This window comes from Tenrec ecaudatus, chromosome 3 (assembly GCF_050624435.1).
Source record: "Tenrec ecaudatus isolate mTenEca1 chromosome 3, mTenEca1.hap1, whole genome shotgun sequence".
In the NCBI taxonomy this organism is placed as follows: domain Eukaryota; kingdom Metazoa; phylum Chordata; class Mammalia; order Afrosoricida; family Tenrecidae; genus Tenrec; species Tenrec ecaudatus.
In genome coordinates this window covers 76,645,953-76,669,739 of record NC_134532.1, presented here as the reverse complement: position 1 = coordinate 76,669,739, position 23,787 = coordinate 76,645,953, and the positions used below count along the sequence as shown (strand labels likewise).

The window sequence follows — 23,787 nt, the reverse complement described above, 5'->3', positions numbered from 1 at the left end:
AGGATCAAGGATTCTAGAAACAAAGGAGGGTCACAAATTGGTGTTGGCTTTTGCATCTGGCTGTTATTCAAACAGCCCCCAGTCACTGAGATTTGGTCACACTGGGTCACAGAGGAAAGCTTCAGAGGGCACAGCCGCTCATCCCACAGCTGTACCTGCTCTGGGATTCTGCGCCCTTGTCCTTTCGGTGAGGAAGAAAAGGCACGAAAGCACAGAGCTGTGTCGCGTTTATTATCGGTAGCCGTTGCCGCCTGAACGGGCTGCGAGGCTGTGTGCAGATCGGCATGCTGCCGCCATGGCCTCATTCGCAGGGGCCCTGAGAGCCTTGGCGTGACTAACAGGGTCACTTTCATTCCACAGGACACAGGTCCTTTGCCATTGCCACCCACATTCAAACAGCAGCTGGCGCTTCAGTGCTTGTTGATCAACTGCCAAGAAGGGCAAGTCGCTGCCGGAGCAGTTTCTAAACCATCTCGAGCACGCACAGAGGAACGTTACTGAGGAGTCTCCGAGTCCTGGGAATTTGTCGACAGACATAATATACAGGCTCTCTTCTCACATGGGCTACAAAACGAGGGGCCTGCGGGCCTCCAAGTTCTAATGGAGCATCAAAGCTTGCCCGCAGCTCAGTGACCCCCGGAAGAAGTGGCATCCCCCTGGGCAATTAATTGGAGAGCAGCCAAGATGACACAGAGACTCCCAATTGTATGCTTCATGGGATAGTCGAAGAAACCAGAGAGGCCTGGCTTTGGGGAGAGAGCATTCAGAGAGCATGTGGAAACGGCTAACGTATTTCCAGGAAAAGATGTGGACATCGTGCATAGGAACGGAGATCATTAGGGCCCAGAACTGAATGTGCTGGGGCGCAGAGTTTGGGCTCAGTAGAGGGGATTTTTTAGCCAGAGTTCAAAGGCTAATTTTCAAATGTCTCTTTCAGTTGGTCTAAATTCCTCCATGGATAACAGTCAGTTCTCCATTCAGGGAAATTTTCCAGCCCAGCTTCAACGAACAGTTGGAAAAACAAAAATTCACTGCTATGGCATCAATTCTGACTCACAATGGCCCTATAGGGCAGACAGAACTTTATGGGAGTAGAAAGCCTCATCTTTCTCCAGAGGAGTGGCTGGTAGTTTCAAACCGCTGACCTTGTGATTATCAGACCAACGCATAACCTGCCATGCCACCAGGGCTTAGGACAGTTGGAAGGGGCAGCTCAAATCTTGAGAAGGTAGTAGGGTTCTCTGAGATTTTAAAATACTAGCTGGACTGAGGTATAGTTGACACGTCATTGAATTCACCATGTTAAAATAGACAATTCAGTGGTTTCTACTAAGTTCACTGAGTGATGCAGCCCTTCAGAGGTCAGCACTGAAGCTACAGCTCAGGGAGAGGGACATGTCTGATCAGAGCACACAGGAGCAAATGAAGAGAGGAGGAGAGTGTGGAGCACATCCTGGCCCACCAAGCCCCAAGGATATTCCTGCTCAGAGCAGCCAATGCACAGAGTGGAGTATAGGGCCGGCCCCACCACAAGACACAGACACAACTTCCCTCACTGACCCACAGTGGTACGGGAGACAACACTGGAGACACAGTGTGGGAATTGTGCCTGCTTTGACCACACCACACTGGGGCAAAACACTAAGGGGATGCAACAGATCAGCAAGGGGAGCAAAGCAACGGAGTCCCCGAAGAATACCAAAAATAGACTTTGGGGCCAAGAGGTGGCACCCCATCAGACTCGACTAAAAAAACACTCATTAAAGTCAATAAACAAACATGGAACTATTTACAGGCTTTTCTTTGCTGTCTTTTGTTTTTTTTGCTTTGTCTTGTTTTTGTGCTTATTATTGCCTCTGCAGGTTTATCCAGATAAGATAGATGGGATAAACAATCCGGAGGAGAAAACAATGGGACCAGCATTCTGGGGAGGCACGGAAGAAGGGGAGGTCAGGTAAAGGAAGGGGGCTGCCAACAAACCCAGGAACAAGGAACAACAAGTGATCTAAAATCGATGGCGAGGAGGGCATCGAATGCCTGGGGAGGCTTGATCAAGAGCAATGTAGCCAAGAATTACTGAAACCTGAATGAAGGCCAAACATGATGGTGGGATAAAAGGAAAGTAAAAGGAAATAGAGGAAAGAACTAGGAGGCAAAGGACATTTATAGAGATCTAAGTACAGGCATGTACATATGTATATATGTATATATATATATATATATAATGATAGGGAAATAGATCTATGTACATATATTTATATGGTAAGTATTAAGGCAGCAGATGAACATTGTACTCCCTCAATACAATTGTACTATCTCAATACAAGAATTATTTGTTCTAATAACCTGGCATTCTCTGATGATTAGCTTCCCGACATGATCACTGAAGACAAAGTGGGTGCATAGGAAAATGTGGTGAAAAAAGCTGACAGTGCCCAGCTATCAAAAGATATATCACCTGGGGTCTTAAAGGCTTGAAGATAAACAAGCGAAAATCTAGCTGAGAAGCAACAAAGCCCACATGGAAGAAGCACACCAGCCTGTGTGATCACGAGGTGTCGATGGGGTCAGGTATCAGGCATCTAAGACCCAGAACAAAAAATCATATGAATGTGCATGAGGGGGAGGACTGAGTGGAGATCCAAAGACAATCTGTAGAAAATAGGACATCCCTTTACAGAAGAGTCACAAGTCAGGATGAGTATAGCACCGACAAAATACACTTTTCTTTAGTTCTTTAATGCTTCCTCCCACCCGCTATCATGACCCCAATTCTACCTTACAAATCCAGCTAGACCAGAGCATGTACACTGATACAGATAAGAGTTGGAAACATAGGGAATCCAGGACAGATAAACCCCTCAGGACCAATATTGAGAGTAGGGATACTAGGAGGGTAAGGGGTAGGTGCGGGGAGAAAGGGGGAATCGATCACAAGGATCAACATATAACACCCTCCTTGGGTATGGACAACAGAAAAATGGGTGAAAGGACATAGCAGTTGGTGTAGGACATGAAAAAAAAATTATCAACGACTTATTAGGGAGGAAGGGTGCAGGAGGGAGGGGAAAAATAAGCTGATACCAAGGGTCCAAGTAGAAAGAACATGTTTTGAAAATGATAATGGCAACAAATGTACAAATGTGCTTGACACGATGGATAGATGGATGGATGGATTGTGATAAGAACTGTAAGAGCCCCCAATAAAATGATTTTTAAAAAGTTGTACAACTATCACCACTATCGTTTTAGAATGTTTTCATTATTCACAAAAGAAACGTCCCTACTCAATAGCATGTACTCCTTAGTCCTCTGGCCCCGCAGCCCCGGGCAGCCGCTAAGCTCTTTTCTGTACCTTTCAGATAAACGGTATGAGACACAATCTTTTTCAAGCTTCACCAGGCAGCACATACCAGAATTTTATTTCCTTCCATTGCCAAATAGTGGGGAGCCTTTGATTTTATAAGGAGCCCTGGTGGCCTAGTGGTGAAGTGCTTTGCAGTGAACCGAAAGGTTCAAATCTACCAGCTTCTCCAGGTGAGACCAATACGGCAGCCTGTGCACAGAGCCTGCAGCTGCGCCCAATGGGCTCCTTACGAGTGGGAACTGACCCCACGGCAGTGGGTTGGGCTTGGGGTCTTACTTTCCGTTACCGGTCCCTGTCCCATACCAACACCTCACAGTCTAGGCTCAGGATTGTAATTTTCTCCTCCTCTCACATCATACAAGGCTTCCCTCCCCCTCTCCATGAGGCAGAATCATGTCGAGCTTTTGGAAGAACAGTCTTTCGTCTTCCAGAATGAGGAAACAGGACGAGAAAAGCAGCGGTATACGGCACTTCCACAGCGTTTCCAACTCTCCCGTACACTTTCCCGATTCCTAGCTCCCCACGGCCAGAGCGGATGGAGGTGAGCACCCGAGTGCTTAGGTCGCCCCCCTAAAGCCCATGCCCTGGTTAATCTGGAGGAGCAGCCTTGGAGGAGAGCGTCACATTCCACGTTCATATACCAGGCTCCCCCTTCCGGGGCCAGGGCCAGACGCGGAGACTCAGCCGGGAGGTTCGGTGCCGTACTTACATGTCGTAGATGCAGTTGGGAGTAAAGGAGTGGTTTGCCTTGTGCCCCAAGGAGGCACAGTACTTGGACACGTGATTGTAGGGCTCAGGCACGTCAATGACCGTCTCTTCATCGAGGGAGAGGGTGTTTCCATTAAGGGCCCAGTCCCTGCTGTCAACCTGCAGAGAATAAGACATCGAGCATCACCACACAAGAGCTCAAGGATGTTGAGGATATTAACTCAGTTATCCTTCATGGACTGACGGGAAAGGATGTGAAAAATATCCGGAGCATCCCTCTGTACACGGAGACCAACAGCATCCTTGGGCAGCACCAAGCAGTTCAGCTTATATCCAAAAACAAAACAAAAAACAACCCCACTTACTGCCATTGAGTTGAGGCTGACTCATAAGGACCCTCTAGGGCAGGGTTGAACTGTCCCTGTGAGTTTCCTAGTCTGCAACTCTTCACAGGAGTAGAAACCTTCCCTCCCCCCAGTACTTTCTCCCACTGAGCAGCTGGTGGTTTCAAACTGCTGACCTTGCGATTAGCAGCCCATATCTACGCATATTGATTTTTTTCCCCACTGACCTTAATATATATAAGGAGTCTTGGAGGCATAGTGGGTTAGTGTTGGACTGAAAACCCCAAAAATAAGCCATTCAAGCCCATCGGCTGCTCCAAGGGAAAAAGATGAGGCTTTCTGCTCCTGGAGAGATTGCCAGCCTCAGAAACCCAGGGGCTCTTCTACTTTCCAGATCTCTCTCTATAATCCGGATCTATCATATGACTTTGATATATGGCATCTGGTCTCATCTACCCTACATTGAAGAAGCCCTGGTAATGTGGTGGGTTAAACACTGGGCCTCTTAATTGAAAAGTAGGCAGTTCTTACTCATCACCTGCTCTGAAGAAGCAAGATGGAGCTGGCTGCTCCCATAAAGATTTACAGCATCCGAAACCTACAGGGGCAGCTCTACTCTGTCCTATAGGTCACTAGGAATCAGAATGGACTCAATGGCAATGGAATTTCCCGCCCCTCCTCAATTTTGCCATTAGTTCTGCTTTTGCCCCCACCTTCACCCTCAACGTCTCTTCTACAGACGCTAAATTTCCTTAAGGCAAGGGCAGTGTCTCATTCATGCCCACAGTCCAGCAGGGCAGGTTTCAGCACAAGGCCAGATTCGGCTATTTGAAATCCTACTTGAATTCTGCACCTTACTAGCTTTGTGGCCTTGACAATGTTGGTTAACCTCTCTGGGCTTCAGCTTTGGCTTCCTCTTCTATAGATTGTTCATGGAATGAATAAGTCAAACAATATCCTGAAGGTGCCTGTCACGTGGGGACTTCTTTGGACTTTCCTATGTTGAGGTCCAGGCCCATCACCTGGGGACACCATCTGCCAGACCCCAGCTCAGCTTGAGTGACCTGCAAGCTCCTGTCAGTGCAAACTCTTTGGGAGCCCTCGGGGCACAGGGGTTATGTGCTGGCTGCTAACCCCAAAGCCAGCAGTTTGAAACCACTAGCCAGCTCTTAGGGGGAAGATGAGGTTTTCTCCTTCTGTCCTAGAGGTTCACTATGAGTTAGCATCGACACCATGGCAGTGAGTTTGGTGGGTTTTTGTTTTAATCACTTCATAGAAATATGTGAAAAAGGGAAAACATAGAAGAGGGATGTTAGCAGCCAATTGAAGTCCCACATATTGAACAGAAGTGCAACCCACGATGAAAATCACTCTCTGTGCTCAGTGTCAACCCTTTGCCCTAAAGCAGACACTTACAGAAATTCATCGTGACATGAAAGCAGACACACATACGCACAACAATCCACAGGATATCTCAAAAGATGGAACAGATTGTACTTTACAGACAAGAAGTGATTCAACTCTTTTTTGTTGCCAATTAAAAAGAACACAGCAACTTTTCACTGTGACTTGGGTGAAGGCTTGGGTGAAGGCTTACAGAGATCAGCTTTCTGTGCAACAGTTCACCCTCCTGTCATTGTCTGCAATCCCTACAACTGAATCTCATTTCCCCCTGTGTTTCCCATTTGGATTCCCCCTTTTTTCCTAAGACTTCATGCCTCTTGCATTTTGTCCAGGGACAAATGCTGCCCTATCATCTCAAATCCCTCGTTGTTGTAAGGAGTGTGTACCGCAAGGGTTATTGTTTACTGTATAAGTCTGTATTTTTAAAAACAGTTTTATTGGCACTTCCTCCACAGATCATACATTCAATGGTTCAATCATATCAAGAAGAGTTGTACAATCATTACCACAATCCATTTTAGAACATTTTTCTTTTTCTTTGTACTCATTGTGATTCCTGTAATTATTTTTTTTTTCATTGTGGCAAAAATTATACACAACAAAACATTCTCCCATTCCACAACTTCTACTTGTATAATTCAGGGCCTTTCATTAGACTCTTTATGTTGTACACCCATTATTGACATCCTTTTACAAACCACCATCATTAACGCAAGCTCGGTGCCCCCTAAGCAAATGTAGCCTATATTTTTAGAGTTCAAAATTTCCTCTAGAGGTTCCTCTCCCTCTACCCAGCACCTTCTAATGGGATGCTTGTCGGAGCAGTAGGTGGTGGTTGTGGGGTACCATCCGGTTCTTCTAGTCTCAGGGTTAGGGAAGCTTTTCATATCTAATTTATTTCTAAATGGACCTCTTGTGACAGAAGGTCAGCTATTGTGTGATTGTGATGCAAAGATTAGCATTGGGCTTTTGGTCTTTAGTTTCTTAAAAAAGAGCCCTTAAAATTCTTAGGCAATTGAGGTGCCTTTATGACTTACAACCTCTGGACAGCACCCGAGAATGTGTACTGAGCCGAGAAGGAGTAGGGCCTCCAGAGACCCCCACCTGGCAATAGACAGGAGAGGAGCACAGTCAGGCATGCTTAGTCAGTGATTGCAGCAGGCATGATTATGCAATGAGGCCCCGATCATGACTATGCAGTGAAACCAGCAAAAGCCTTGAACATGGAAATTCAACAGACTCCATGTGTTAGTGAGACCATCCCTGCGTGCCAGAGGAGAACATGGCCCCGGGCACCACAGAAACTGCATGCCAGGACCAGGAGCAAACCTTGCCGGATGCATGTCTTTGGTTTTGTTTTGATGTTTTTAAAAAATCATTTTATTGGGGGCTCTTACAGCTCATAACATTTCCATCATCTTTTTTTGGGTACATTTATTAGGGGCTCATACAACTCTTATCACAACCCATACATATACATACATCAAATTTGGTTTTTAATTCTTTGGGGCTATACTAAACCGATCACGGTAAACTCGGTGATCGTCTCAGTGAATTCTGTGAGCTGTTCCAGAGAATGAACAAACTGACAGGGGCCGGTCTGCCAGCAGAGGCTGCTGTACCCCTGTGGCAGCTGGGATGGCTGTTCTTGTCACTGCTCTGAGTGGCTGGGGACGGAGAAAGACTGCATGGGTGGTTGACAGGAAGAACGGGTGGTTGACAGGAAGAACAGGGTTCTTCTAACTTGCAAGGTCTGACCTGAGTCGGGGTGGTTAGGGGCAGAGAGAGTATCATGTGAGTGGCTGGCGAAGAGGATGATGGAGATATGGAAGAGTGAGATGAATGCGTTTCCAGGTGGGAATTGGATTCTGCTGATCCTTACCACCCAGTCCACAATAAAGGTGAATGTCCCCATCTTGTCCCTTTATTAGGGAAATGAATTTTGCACAAACAGAAGTAGGGGGCCTTCCTACAAAGCATCCTGCCCCAAATCAAACATTAATCATTGACAGAGTTTTCAGAGATTGGGTACCAGCCTGCAATGACTGTCTCATTGACAGCACTATCCAACTCTCTACAAAATAGTTGACGAACTTTAAAAGAATCCCCCTGAAAGAAAGAGGGGGGGTAGGACATGGGTAGTGGGGGGAGCAGGGCACTAATCCACCCAAGGGGAGGGTATTGTTTATATCTCTACAGAAGAAGGAGAGAGAGACCAGGCTTCAACCCGGTGCACCAAGACTTGAATACAACTTACCGGCATGTACCAGGGAACCAATAGAGAGCTCTGTAGGGCTGGCCTCAATCCCGACTATGTGGACACCTTCCCTCCCCCTCAGAAGAATGCACTTCAGAGGACAGCACTGGGGTTACAGCTTGGGGAGAGGGTCGTGTCGGATTAAGAGCATACGGGAGAAACACAAAGGGATGGAGAGGGAGGAGAGGACATCCTGGCCCACCAAGCCCTAAGGATGATATTTCTGCTCAGAGCAGACAATGCACGGGGAGGACCATAGGGCTGGCCCCACCACAGGACATGGTGTCCCTCACTGATCCATGATGCTGCGGGGGAGAGTACTGGAGACAGTGTGGGAATAGTGCACAGTCTGGCCCCATCATGCTGGGGCGAGGCACTGATGGCATGCAGCAGACTCATGAACCCTCTGGGGAATACCAAAAATAGACTTGGGAGACAGAGCGTGGTATACTATCGGACTCAACTGGAAAACACTCCTAAAGGCCAACAAACAGACCTTGAACTATTTATAGGCATCTCCATTTTTGTCAGTGACTTTCTTTTTGTTATTGTTATTTTGTTCTTGCTTTCTGCTGTTTTTGTTTTGTTGGTTTTGACTTCCTTTGTTATTTTATTTGGCTTTGCCTGGTTTTTGCACTTATTAACATATCTGCATGCCTGTCTAGATAAGACAGGCGGGATAAATAATTGGGAGTTGAAAAGAACGGGACCAAAGGTTCCAAGGGGATATGGGATAAGGGGGTGGGGTGGGAGAAAGGAAAGGGGGGGGGAGGGACCAACCCAGGGACAAGGGAACAAGTGAACTAAAACCAATGGAAGGAAGGTTGTAGGCTGCCTAGTGGGACTTAGTCAAGGGCAATGTAGCAGTGAGGAATTACTAAACCCACATGAAGGCCTAACATGATGGTGGAGACAAGAGGGACATAAAAAGGAAATAGAGGAAAGAACCAGGAGGCAAAGGACATTTATAGAGGTCTAAATATAGACATGTACACACACACACACACATAGAGGGGAATAGAACTATGTACTCATATCTATATGTTAAGAATTAAGGTTGCAGGTGGACATTGGGCCTCAACTCAAGTACTCCCTCAACACAGGAACACATTGTTCTAAACATCTGGCATTCTGTGATGCCCATCTTCCCGACACAATCGCTGAAGACAAAATGGATACATGAGCAAATGTGATGAAGAAAGTTGATGGTGCCCGGCTACCAAAAGGTATAGCATCTGGGGCCTTAGGGGCTTGAAGATAGACATGCAGCCATGTAGCTCAGAAGCAACAAAGCCCACATGGAGCAAGCACACCAGCCTGTGTGATCATGAGATGTCGATGGGATCAGATATCAGGCATCTAAGACCCAGAATAAAACCATACCCAAGGTGAATGGTGGTGGGGGAATGGAGTGGAGACCCAATGCCCACCTGTAAACAATTGGACATCCTCCCACTGAGGGGTCACAAGGAAGAGATGAGCCAGTTAGGGTGCAGTATAGCACCGATGAAACACACACCTTTCCTTTAGTTCTTTGGTGCTTCTTTCACCCCATTATCATAACCTCAATTCTATCTTACAAATCGAATTAGACTATAGCATGAACACTGCTAAAGATAAGAGCCCACAACACAGGGAATCCAGGATAGATAAACCCCTCAGGGCCAACAAGGAGAATAGAGATACCAGGAGGATTATGGGAGGGTGGGGGAGAAAGGGGGAATCAATCACAAGGATCAACCTGGAACTCCCTCCCAGGGGGATGAATAACGGAAAAGCGGATGAGGGGTGATGGAGGACGATGTAAGATAAAAAAAAATCTATAACTTATCAAGGGTTCCTGAGGGAGGGAGGGTGGGGGCGGAATGTGGAAGAAATGGGGAGCTGATATCAGGGGCTCAAGTGGGAAGAGTATGCTTTGAAAATGATGATGGCGGCCTATGTGCAAATGTGCTTGACACATTGGAGAAATGTATGGATTGTGATGAGATGTAAGAGCCCCTAATAAAAGTATGTAAAAAAAAAAAAAAAGAATCTCCTTAAGGCTCAAAATAAGGAGGAAAAAATAACTTAAATAATAATTTTTCATAAAAGCCAGTAAATTTGTCCTTTTATATCTCTTATGGACACTGAATAAAGGACTCATGAGAAAGTTGAGTGTCAAAAACAAAATAAAACAAACAAAAAAAAAACTCCCCAAACAAACAAAACCAAAACCAAAAATCCCACAAACCAAACTCACTGCTGACTCATAGTAACCCTATAGGAGAGGGTACCATTGCCCTACTTTTAATAATGGCACAAATAGGTTAAAATTAAAATAGTGGAAAGAGGTAGATCTTGTGCATTGAAATGGAAAGAAAACAGTCTATTAATATAAAACAATATGACATAATATGAGACAGATTTTATGAAACACACAACTAAGGTATTCCATTATTATAAAGGGGTCAATTCTTCAAGAGAACAAAACAACCCTCCTTGGTTATGCCAATAATAACAACATTTCAATATGCATTCCATGGAAATTGACAGTCCACCAAAGAACAACAGAAAATCCCATATTTATGGTCAGATTTCTCCTTACTCCTTTCTCAATAATCGATAGAACAAAACAAAGACAAAATCAGTTAGAACACAGCATATTTTGAACAACACTATCAATCCATGGGCGAATGATGAAGCTTCCTATTTCAGGCCTCCATGCAGCCTTGGAAACCCAAAGGTGAAGTTCTAGGAGCTAGAATCAACCTGATGGCAGTGGTTTCTAAAAAGTCTTATCCCCCAACCAAGAATGGTTGTACCTATATAACCACACGATATAATACTAATGAATGACTGACATTTGGGAAAACAAAACCAGATGAAGAGAATTTTAAAAATAGCTTCGGAGTAGCCTCTTCCTAAGTTAATGTCTGTGCGGTTGTAGTTCTGTGTTGGTCTCCTCGTTGGTCTTTCCCTGTGTGTGTGTGTGTGCCCCGCTCTCTGTTCAGGGAGCACACCTCTTCATCTCTAACTTTAGTGTCTGAATTCGCCCTTGTCTCACATTGCCAAAATGGATCCCTTCGTATTTCAAATCCTAATTGTTCCGATTATTTATTCCCTCCAATCATCTAGTCCCTTAGCTTCCCAATGTTAATGTCCTATTCTAACTGAACACCATTCCCTCCTGAATAAATTATCCTTATCATTTCTCCCTCTTCTTTTTTCCACTTCTCTTTTTTATCCATTGGATTATCTGGATTGTCTGAGTCAGTAACTCTTTACTGAATTAGAAAACCTTGTCTTTCTCCTGAGGAATGGCTGGTGGTTTTGAACTGCTGACCTTGTGCTTAGCAGCCCAATGTGTAACCACTACACCATCAGGGTTCCTAAGAGTATTTGACAAAAAGGCCTTTAACCAATCTAGTCAGTTTACCACTTGTATGCCACTCACCTCTTGGTGTGTAATTCGGACTCCATTATAAAATGACATAACAGTATTAGGCCCCACAGCTACCTTTGAAAACAGCCCTTCTCCAGCACGGGAAATGAGAGATGCAGCAACATAAACCCTAAACGGGAGGGGGAAAAATCAAAACACAATAATGACTTTAAAGATTTGATATGCTATTCTCTAAATCACTTTTCAAAATATGATGGTTATTGAATTAAAAACATGCCAGTTCCTAATTACTAAGAAGGAAGAGAGGAAGAAGAGTGCTGGCAACATTGGCAGGAAAAAATATGTTGGCACTGGGAAGAGGAGAGTCGTGTCTTTTTAGCAGCAGTGTTTAAAATTTACCTGCTAATAAGACGAATATTAGAATTCCGTTAGACCGAGCCTCAATAGTCTGCCAATTTGTTTCCCATCTCTCGTTTCTCTTTGACTCATCTGCTGAATAAAACTTGGCTTTCTCCCCACTATTATAATTCTGTGATGATTTCCCCCTAGACATGACTGTGGGGCTGGGTTTAACACAAGAGCCTATACTCCATCAATAGTTATTGCGGTTCTGGAGATGCACCTGAGACTGGTCATCGGTAATTTCTGTTGCTTTCATCTTGCCTTCCAGCTTAAGATCTGAGCGCTAGGCTTGCCGAGGGCTATGATTGACAGTGGGAGCCTCTACATCTATTTCAATTTCCACATTGATTCTGCCTCCCTGAAGCCTTTCTGACCACTGAAAAGCGAAGTAAAACTTTGCCCTTCAGCAGAGGCGTTTGCAGAGACTCCCCCAGCCAGCCCAGGGAGGGGTCCTCTGGAACTTGCCTGGGCGTGATGGACACTGTGGGAGCCCTGGTGGGAGAGACTTAAGACTTGGATACGTGTTGGGCTGCTTACAGCAAGGTAAGCTGTTCAAAACCACCAGCCACTCTGCAGGAGAAAGATGAGGCTTTCTATTCCTATAAAGATTTACAGTTGCAGCAAACCAGCAGGGGCAGTTCTTCCCTGGCCAGGAGCATCACTATGAGTTGGAATCAACTGGAAAGCAGTGAGCAAGGTGGTGGTGGTGGTGGTGGTGGGGTGGGGAGTGAGCACGCACTAGAGTCAGTGATCAGGCCATGTGGTCATGGATTATTCTCTAGCCAAGGAGGTTAGAGAGTCCTGAACGAATCTTGGAAACCTCTCTAATCTGCATCCCATTCATGGTCCCGTTCCTGCTTCTGTCGTCTCAGCTGTGACTTTAACGGACAGATCTGTAGTCCGTCGTGATTTTGTGACAATCTCCTTGGCTTACATGTCTTGAGCTGGCCAGTTCTTGTCCGTGAGAATGTACTATCCAAACTTAGCTTTCCCTCATAAAAGCTTACGTTCACTTACGATCTGGCTTTTGCCGTGTGGATTTTTTGGAGTTGAGAAGCCAGAACTCAGGGAAAGCATCCCAGAACCTAGTAACTAGTCAGAGGTGTGAAGAGGCAAAGCGAGCTCTTGCCAGCCTCCCCCAGGGTCTCTGTTCTTCTCCCCAGGGCGATTGTTCCTTGAGCCTGGATCTTGGAATGAAGACATGTGGAACAGACCTGAGCCCAACCTGAACCCTGGAATCCAGCCTGGCCCAGCTGAGCCAAAGTGGCTGAGCCTCAGCCAACCTACGGGAACCTGAGTGTCAAACAGAATGTTTGCTTTCAGGAGGCGCTGTTGGTTTAGAAGGTACTGTGACACAGCAGCCGCACAATGCCACAAAGGCTCCTTCCTGTGGCTGTGGTGCTGTTGTGTTTGCGGATAATGAGACCAAGCTCATCCTTTTGTAAAGGAGCCAGAGCTTCCCTCCACAAAGAGGCCCTTCTCTGTGTCTAACACCACCGCCTGGGGAAGAGGCCTGCTCGCAGATGGGGACAGAAGGCTCAGCGAGAGGTCAGCGTCACACTGACAAAGAGAAGACTGCTGACTCCGAATCCTGGGTAAAGCACAAAGGAAATGCACACACGAATCCAGGACTAGAGTTTAGCTATCCACCTCACTTGGTGTTTGGCTCTGTTGACGCAGGGTCTCTATGTGTTGGAATCACCTGATGGTACCTAAGCACATCAGCGTAGATTAGAACGGAACAGGGCAGGGTTTGCCCCTCTGAAGATGAGCTCATGGGACCGGAAACGGGAAGGCCTTTATGCTTCATTCATCCCCCTGGGTGGGCACAGGAATGATCTTGGTGACAGGAGGCTCTCTGCTCCAGAGGACACAGAGTGTCCGTGACGGCTGTCGGGAAAATCTGGGCAAAGGTACAAGTGCCGGCCAAACACCATGAAGGGTGGAGTTGATGCTATTGGTCTGTCTGTGTGAAGGCGGAGGGGCGGCAAATGTTTCCTTCCCTATATTACTAGGCCACTTAAAGTCAGTAAGTGTTTTGGTCAGTGCCGCGGCTGGAACAGCGAGGCGTGTGCCATGCAACGATGTGAAGTCTCTCTCAGCAAGCTGCAAGCAGCAGTTCTCCTCTGTCCTGTATGTAGGGTTGCTAGGAGTCAGAACCCACTGATGAGTTTTGGGGAGCCTCAAGAAAGGGCACACTTATGGGGTGAGTTGGCCTAGCTGCTCTTTCTTCTGAGGTCTCCTTCCAGGCTGGGCCTGTGAGCTGCTGTGTGCTAATGGTGGAGAACCTCTCCCATAGGGATGGATCCTTTGAGACTAAAACCCACTGCAGAATACGGGCAAAACACGTTTCCTCAGGAGATACGAAACACATGCTTCCTGAGAAAATTTGAGTACTGATTTGGAGAATCCCCAAAGGAAAATCATATTTTAATGCAGAGCTGGGTCTGACCACGACTCTGGTCTGAGCAGAAGGCACAGAAACCACCCTCTTCCCACCACTGGGGCCCATTAACCTCAGATCAATCGAAGCCACAGGAACAAAGATACCTCTCTGATTCATACGCATCCGGAAGAAGAGCATTGGTGGAGATGCAAGAGGAAGTCGACTTATCAAAATGGTACAGTGAACCTACAGAAAGAAACAAGAATTTCAGTCCGGGCAGAGTTAGCAACGAATATCACAAACAGTGCTGCACTCGACGGGGCGGGCAAGTAACAAAGAATGCTACTCACGGTAGACCAACTGGAGTGAACTTCTTCAAGGGAAAGGTCTAGCTTTTGGATTTGCCCTTATGTTTTATTTTCGGGTCTTAATGATTAGCCATCAACCCTAGCTCTTAAAATCCCAATGTGTTCTCCAACTTCTTTATTCGAGTGGTCTAAATGATGTCGGCATAATTAAAATTCATAATCGAGAGGCTTACAACCTTGGAAACCCTGTGGAGAGGTCTCCGTTGTCTATAGGGCCAGTGAATTGGAATAGACTCGCTCACTGTGGGTTGAGTGTCACTGGGGGTGACCCAGGGTTAGTGGAAGCCACACTGGCCCCTCCTGGTGGGGGGTGGAGCCCAGAGACCCCGCTTAATGCAGCCAGGGCTTCTCTTTGACCCCTTCCCTCTCTCCATCTCCCACCAGCACCTCTGCAAAAATGGTGTGGGGTGGGATCTACCCTAATTGCACAAGGACAGGAGAATCAAGATCAACAATGCAAAACTGATCCCTTAAAATGGAGGTCAGACATGCTTCTAGCCACCAACCTGATCACCAATCCGGGTACCCATGTCTCTCCCAGAATGCTCTCTACTTCTCTCTATTTGACAGTTTGTTGCAATGCCACACACAACTCTCAAACAATACTCACAAGTATGGGATTATCAGGTTAAAAGTCAGGATCAAAAGAGACTGCAGATACAGTTGTTTGGCCAGGATAGCTTCTTCCTGGCTGTGCCTCTCTCTGGCCCTTGGCCTCTCACTCCCATAGCCCTTGGCCTCTGTCTTTCTTGGGCAAGTGTTACAGAGCTCCGTGGTTCGGCCAGTAGGTTTCCAGAGGCTCTCCACTCTGCCAGCGAGCCTGCTGCCCAGAGGTGCTCGGCTCTCTCACTCGGAGAATAAGAAGCACCGCACGGTGCCCACTGGTCTGGGGCACCACTGCTCTCTGAGGCTGCTTCTCACCGGCTCTCATCATCTCCAGGGTTACAGCTCTCTCCCTGTCTCCTCGGACTGGAGCTTCCCAGAGCCCAACAACATGCTCCCGCCTGGTGCTTCCTTCTCAGTGACCCTGAGGCCTCCCCTTTGTGCCTCTAGGATGGCTCAGGTGAAGCCCAGCAGGATGGCAAAACTGACCGATTTCCTCATCAGGCTTCCACGCCATGCCCCCTATTTGCATACCCCACCCCATCATTTGGTTGGCATTACAAGACCAGGGCTAGAAAGGCTAGATAAAAGCGACCCTTCACACCACAGTTTCCCTGGGGTCAAATCCCGTCAGGTGCTACAGACACCTGGGAAGTTCTTCTGCAGGAAAAGGGCAAAGAATGCCGTCTGCTAGCAAACCAGTTCAGCATAGCACAACACACGGATGGGTTCCCAAGGCTGCAGAGCCTGATGGGAGCAGACAGCCCCATCGGCAGGTGGGTTTGAACCGCTGACTTGGATTAGCGCCCCATGCTTCACTCCCCCATGCACCAGGGCCCTTTGTCCTCCAAAAGGATACATCCAAATCTTTAACCAGGTACCTGTGCATGTGACCTTAGTTGGAAATAGGCACTTTGTAGATGTGATCGAGTTAAGATGCGCCCATACTGTATTAGAGCCTCCCCCCCTCCGCAAACAAAAACCATGGCTGTTAAACTGATTCTTATAGTTTCTGAAGTTGTTTGATCTTTACAAGGGCAGAAAGCCTCCTCTTTCTCCCATAGGGCAGCTGGTGGGTTTGAACTGGCGACCTTGGGGTTAGCAGTCCAACGTTTACCCAACAGCACCACCAGGACTTCTTTGTTGGATGGGACTTAGTCCTAGTCCTATATGACCAGTGTTCTTGTCAGGTGAGGCGAAGACACAAAGAGATACACACATGTAAAGATGGAGGCAGAGACTAGACTGATGAGAGAGCTAGACGCCAAGGAACCAGAGATGGCCAGGAGTAGAAAAGATGGGAAGGATTCTTGCCAAGATCTTCCAAGGGAGCATGGCCTTGCCAACACCCCGATTTTGGACTTCTGGCCTCCAGAAGGGTGAGAGAACACATGCCTCTTGCTTTAAGCCACTTAACTTGTCATGGTTTCTTCTGGCAACCCTAGGAACTGGAAATATGAGTTTGATGGCCAGGAAGCTAGCTTGTGGCTCTGCCTCAGCCTCTGGTCTCAGCCTGGCTCCTTCACTCGGTCCCATGGTCCCTCTGCTGGAGCCTCTAGTGTCGCTGGTATTGGCCCCTGCCACTTCACACAGCGGTCTCAAACTTGTTTCCCTGGTGGCTCTTTTTACAATGCTCCTGGGACTTCTCTGTGTTTCTGAGATGGCTTTGTAGAGGTGTCTTCCAGCAGACTGTACCCCTAAGGAACCAAAGTTCCCACCTTCTACACTAAAATGAAGCCTTAGAGTATTGCCCCACCTTAATCTTGTAACAGAGAAGGCCCTCCAAAGTGGGGTATGACCACAGGTCTAGAGGCTCAGGTTAATGATGCATCACAAAGGGGATTGTGGCTAGCAGGGCCGTATTAATCAGCTATATCTCAGAAACTAATACACAGCCTGTAAGACCTAATCTATTGGCCAGTTCAGTAGTTAAAACTAGAAGAGTGAGTGGCTTGTAGCGCCAGTGTCTTACAGATCTGCGCACGGCCCTTCTGAGTCCTCTTCATCACGGGTCAGCAGTCATGGTCCTCACTAGCTTGAGGCCCAAACTGGTCAACATTTCCTTGAAATGCCTGGGGAAGCCCCTCTGACTGTGGACCAGAGGTGGGAATGGCCGTGGTATCTGACAGTTCATTGGGAGGGCGGATGACTGCAGTTGTGGGTGGGTCAAAATCCGACACCTTGGACTTGATCTCCCTCTTGGGTTCATGTATGTTTGCTCCAGTCTCTGCTCTGATTGTGTGTGTGGTGGTGGGCTGGGGGGAGAAGAAATACCCTGGAATTGATTATGGTGATGGTGGAGGCACAAGTCTTAGGAATGTGATTGAACTATTGAAATGTATGATATGTGAATTGTATGTCAGTGGAACTGATAAACATAAGCAAAAAAATAAAAAGAGCCCTGGTGGTATGATAGGTAAGTTCAGCAGTTAAAACCACCGGCCGCTTGGAGGGACCAAGATGAGGCCTTCCACTTCCATAGCTAGTTATAGGCTTGGAAACCCACGGGAAGCCCATTAAGTTGCTATGAGTCAGAATGAGCTCAATGGCTAGGAGTGTGAGAATTCAAAAAAGAGGTCCCTGGCTGGTGTGAAGTTAATACCTTCGGCTGCTAATTGAATCTGGAGGTTGATTCTTCCCACAGGTACCTCTGAAGAAAGGCCTGGTGGTCTGTCTCTCCAAAGTCAGCCAATGAAAGCCTACGGAGCACAGTGCTACTCTCAGAGGCGTGGAGTTGCCAGGAGTCAAAGTTGAGTCAATGACAACTGCTTTGTTTTTCTCTGAAACTACTTGAGGCTTACCAGAATCCTATCAATGAATTCTCTTCCTCATTTTTCTGTTGCCTTGAATGACTTAGAAGCGATGTCTATTATTTGTAACCAGGAGTTCTAAGAACACCAATCATCCCTTGTGTTGTAGAATTAATACTCTCACTTCACAAAGTCTGTTACAGGACAGCAGTGTAATCACAGCAGGAACTTTTGTGACCGGTGGTTGTTCTGTGCTGTGGAGTCAATTATAACTCACTTACCAGACCCTGCAGGACGGAGCAGAACTGCGAATATGGCCCCCTTATGGGTAAGGAAGACAGGAACGCTAGGGGCATAGTGGTTACCAGTTGGGCTACTAACTGCAAGGTCAACAGTTGAAAGCCACCAGTTGCTTCAAGGGAGAAAAACGAGGTTTTCTACTCCCGAAAAGAGTTATAGTCTTGGAAACTCACAGGGCAGTTCTACCCTGTCCTATAGGGCCACTATGAGTCACCATCGACTCGATGGCAGTGAGTTTGGTTTTAGTCTTTGGTATAGGTGAAGAGACCAGTGCTGACAAGAGAAATAGCTTATCAAAGACTATGATCTAGTAAAAGTTAGCACTGGAGCGCAAATTCATTATTCACGGTTCTTTGCAATCAAAATGTTGCCACTTCTGACATTTTAAAATGCGGATCACCAGCTGCATACATCCTCCCTTATGGCTGTCCCCTGCAGGGTCTCAATTTGAAACATTGTAACACTGCTCTCTTTCAGAATACACATGAGGAGCCCAGATACTAGAATGTGAAGTTCCAAAGTTACTGTTGCACTTAAACAACAACAACAAAAGGTAAAAACTTTGGAATAATTCCCCATGTATAGAAAAGGTACAAAGATAGGTGTCCAGATTCCCTTCCCTTACAGTTTCTTTCCATGGTAACCTTTTTACATTCCCATGATAAAAGCCCCAATCCAAACTATTGCGGTTGATGCCTCGCAGCGGCCCTGGGGGTTCCCAGGTTGTAAATCGTTATGGAGGTCGACTGCTCCTGCCTCTTTAGGAGCAGCTGGTGGGCTCAGCCACTGACCTTGGGCTAGCAGCTGAACCATCAGCTCGCTGATGCACAGGTATGGAAGTTAGTGTTCCAACGCATACTCTGGGGGCATACAATTCAATGTATAAAACACACACACACACACACACACACACACAGAGCTTTCTTACACTAGGCACTTCAAAAATGCAGCATACTGATGTCTCTCTGTATTTTTCTGTATTTGCCAGATTTTCGACAATAAATATTTCTATCCTCAGAATTTGCTTGTGTGTTTGTGCATAGCATATTGCATTTCTAAATGGAACTGAGATTTCCCCCCTGCCCCCTCCTGGTATGGATGCTATCTGGTTCACGCACATATTAAATATGTACTCCATGCAAGATGCTGGACCCTCCAGAAAGCAGGCGATGTCGTCCAGAAAGCAGGCGATGTCTCGTATGCTTGTCTTTTCCAGTCAGAGTGTGGAGCTCAGATAGCACAGTGCATTGGAAGTTGAGCTACTAACCTCAAGGTCAGTAGTTCAAACCCACCAGTTGCCACCCTGAGAGACACGTAAGGCTGTTTGCTCCTGTAAAAGATCCATCATCTCCGGAGCCCCTGACAGGGCCACCTTGGAGTCGGAATCAATTTGATAGCAATGTGTTTTGTTCTGGCTTAATCAGAACTTGGACTGAGTCAGCTTCATAATTTGGGCCAACTTGGAAGTTCTACTTCATAATAGCTCTTCACGATCACTCAAACGCATGTGAGCTGTTCAGGTATAATCATCTGAAGTAGATCAAGTGACTGCGCTCATTTCTCTACTCTGCACTGCCACCATGACAATTTCGGGCTACTATTCCTTCAGACTGGGACCAGATCTTAGACAACAAGAGCAGACTCCACCATCACCAGAGCCCTCCTGTCCAAGCTGGCTGAACCGAACAGCCTAGGCCCGTGGCAGGACAGCCGGTCAGCTGGCCTACATCTGCGGCTGTGGAGCACTGGGTTCAGGAGAGGCTTTGGAATGAAAGCGACACATCTGGAACACATTCTACTTACTGCCAGGCACCACTTCAAAGTGAGGCCTCCCTTCCTCAGTGGACGTAAGGGTGGCCAGCTTTCCTTCTATCATCTCTCCATCAATGAATCTTCCGTAAAGGGCGGTCCTCTCATCCGGGTACACGTAGGCGATCTTCTCTCCCGTCATCTCCCCATCCTCATTGACTTCTCCTACCAGGCTACCACCATCCTGAGAGGAGAAACCACAGAAGGGCCCAGAAAATATCACACGGAGTGTTTATCAATGTAACTCGAAGGCAGACTTTTTCTCTTTTATATTTCCATTCTTAGCAGCATGAACACGGACAATCACAGTTTAAGAACTCTGCACTTTTCACGTGAGTAAGAAAAACGTGATGCGCATCTTCTCACCATCCCTGGTACAGACACACGTCTAGGTGAAGGTAGGGGTATGTACAAGGAGCATGGAAGCCTGATTCCCAGAGGAAGGGATTGGGCGGACCTGTTACTGGTTTGGTCATGTTAGTTGTCCTGGACAATGTAGACTATAAATCCTGGGCAATATATCCTTAGATATATTCCATCTTGGTTTATTATTGAAGAAATAATAACAACTCACCTAACACATGTTCTGTTAGTCACAGGCATTGAAAGGATGTGTAACCAAATGTCACATGCGGCCAGTACCCAGGGTAATGCAGATCTCAGCAAGGCAGCCTTGCCCCCTTTTACCCAGTCTCTCTCCTCCACTGTAAAGTGATGAATGTCGGTAGGGTCAAGGCAGAGGGACCCCGGGGGCTCTGTGGATAGGAGCTGAGTTAGTCACTACATCTCTTTCCCTGATCTGAGGGACAAATGTGGGGTTTTCTACCCTGTTCGGCGCTGGCAGTCTTAGAAACCGCAGGGACAGTCCTACCCCGGCTCATAGGATCCCTACAAGTCGGAATCGATTCAATAGCATATGTTGTTTTGGTTTTTAATTTGGTCAGTTAAGAAAGTCTTTTACTCCTGACATACATCAGAGTGATTTTAAAAAAATCATTTTATTGGGGGTTCTTACACCTCTTATCACAATCCATATATACGTCGATTGTGTAAAGCACACTTGTACATTCGTTGCCCTCATCATTCTCACAACATTTGCTTTCTGCTTGGGCTCTTGGAATCAGCTCTTCAACCCTCCCACCCCCGCGTGAATTTTTATGTCTATTTGCAAAGATAGAGTTGTCTGCCCTTCTAAATCAATAACTATCTCCCTCACACTTTTTGTCATCACTCTCCCTTCCTGTCCTTCTTGATCCTCTTTCTCTCAGGAGCCAGCTTTGTTTTCTGTTTCTCTCATTCCATAAGGGTCACTCAGCTTACCAAATCATTCTGTATCTAGGAGGATAGTTGGTAACGATCTGTCGAGTTGACTGGGCTACCAAAATTCTATCCTAGCAAGCAAGCCAATGACTCTATCTATCTATCTATCTATCTATCTATCTATCTATCTATCTATCTATCTATCTCCACCCCAAACACCCTCAGAGCATAGCTTTGGAAATCCAAGACCTTTATGGATCCACTAGGAGGACAGTAGTACCATGAGGTCTTCTAATGCTGGTTGTTTTCTCAGCTCCAAGGTTTCTGCTCTAAGTCAGGGCTGTAGGGTGCCTTTGTGATTCCAAAAACGCTGCTTTACCAAAGACAGCAGGAACAAAGCCCCTAGTCCTCCATGCGTGCTTTCACAGTCAGTTAATTGCTCTTTGGAGGGGAGAAAACAAGATGATCAATTAAAAGCACATCAAAGCACTGCACATAGAAGAGAAGTAATTGGAAGCACTTGTCATGGAAAGACAGCGGGTTAGGGATATCTTCATTGTTCTCTGTCTTCTCTGAGATCTTTCTTTACCAGCCAGCCCAAACGGAGGCGGTAAACTTGCCTTCAGGCTTGCAGGGAGTGTGTTAGACTGCCTGGGCGTCCCGCGCTCCAGTCCTGGGAGCCAGAACAAATAGAAGCCTTCACCCTCTCTCCAGCCTCACACCTTCTCCTTCAAATGCTTTACACTTCTGGCTTGGGAGAAACTGGGTTTCGCTGTGTGCAGTGATAAAGCCGAGTTTCTTCTTCTACTGCCAAAGGGAGGGAGGGATCTTTCACTAAGACTCTGACATCACTGTGCCAGAGTAAATTTCTCAAAGAAATAAATTATCCTGAGAGGGCACTTGCACACACTGTAGGGAGAATCATTGCTTTTCCCTTCTCTGGCTCCTGCTCTTGGAGCCCCGCTAGCATCATAGTTACACATTGGGCTGCCAACCTCGAGGTCGACAGTTTGAAGCCACCGACCGCTCCATGGGAGAAAGAAGAGGCTTTCTACTCTTGTAGACAGTTACAGTCTCAGAGACACACAGGGTCAGTTCTACTCTGTCCTGTTGTGTGAAATCGACTCGGTGGCAGTGAGTTTGGTTTTCTTTGGTTGGCTTCTGCTTTGGCCTCAAAACCTTCGTCTGATGGAGAGGGAAGTATCAGGGGAAAGCAGGGCTTTCTGGGGTTCACTGGCTCCCCCCCAACCCCCTGTAGAAGGAGGAAGCATACATTTGATGGAGAAGAAGGTACTATCTGGTTACACCCATTGACACCTATTCCTCTCCAGGGTGGGGCTCACAGGATAAAAGCTCGCTACTTCTCCACGGCCTGATTGTTTTACTCATTCGCTCCTGGCTCCTGGGAACTGGCAGTGGCTGCAGAGCCACCCGTTCCCTTCTCCAGGCGGCCCTCTCCCTGGGGAAGCTCACGCGGTAAGCCCGCACCCAGGTACCTGCAGCATTCTAGCTGCTCCGTCGGCAGCAGGCCTATCTACTCAGTTCAGAGGGGCCGGGGCAGTCAATTTGACATCACCGAGAGGGCTGAGAGGTGTCATTTGTCCTCTCAGTGGCTGACAAGTCACTGTATGTAAAGCAAGCGCATCAACCCAGGACCGTGTAAAAACTCATAACTCTTCAATGTGTCCTTCCAAGACAGTCTTCTCTTGGGATCTTATGAGATAATACGACTACAGGCTAAACTCAGTAATTAAATCTAGAGCCATTTCCAGGTGTCAAAGGGCAACTGCATTGAGCAGGATGGACCCATTCCTCCACGGGAGTACATCTTTGATCTCATCTCAGCACTTGCATAAGGAGGCTTGGGCTGCTACCCACAAGGTCAGCAGTTCAAAACCGCATACTGTTCTTCTGGAGAAAGGTGGAGTGTTCTATTCCCACAAACAGTTCCCGTCTTGGAAACACCCAGGGACAGTGCTACCCCGCCTTGGAGGTCGCTATGAGTCAGAATGGTCCTGACGGCAGTGAGTTGGGTCTTTGGTTTGAGGGATGTGCATGGATCATGGTGGTGGCTGGGGCCCTGGGAGTCAGTTCCGACTAACAGCGACCTCTGTGCAACAGAAGAGAACACTGAGAGCCACAGGTCAAGTGATGGAAGTGGGAGCCTATGGTGACCCGTCTGGCCACCTTTTATCCACCCCCACCACACATGCACCCCAACTTTCTCTGGCTTCAGGATTCACATCAGCAGTCCCAGCCACTGGGCAGAGAGAAGTGCCCTCTGGCCAATCACAAAGCAGGTTTGTCTTCCCAGCCTGGCGAGAAGCCCCACGCACAGCTTGTTCTTCTTGTCTTCCTCTAGCCAGTAACTAGACTGGCTTCTTATCCATCACAGAGCCTACCAAGACGACGTGGAGAGTCTTAGTAATTCCTTAAGAGGACAC

At 47.1% G+C, this 23,787-nt stretch overlaps 1 protein-coding gene across 1 annotated transcript in view; it reads right to left on the bottom strand.

Moving 5' to 3' along the window:
* Positions 1-23,787, bottom strand: part of SETD7 (SET domain containing 7, histone lysine methyltransferase) — a 46,274-nt gene that overhangs the window by 4,988 nt on the left and 17,499 nt on the right. Inside the window, exons 4-7 of the mRNA XM_075543768.1 lie at positions 20,078-20,267; positions 14,418-14,499; positions 11,517-11,634; positions 4,077-4,234 (exon numbers count right to left, since the gene is read on the bottom strand). Of these exons, the coding sequence (XP_075399883.1) occupies positions 4,077-4,234; positions 11,517-11,634; positions 14,418-14,499; positions 20,078-20,267 (548 nt within the window). The remainder of the gene's footprint in view (positions 1-4,076; positions 4,235-11,516; positions 11,635-14,417; positions 14,500-20,077; positions 20,268-23,787) is intronic.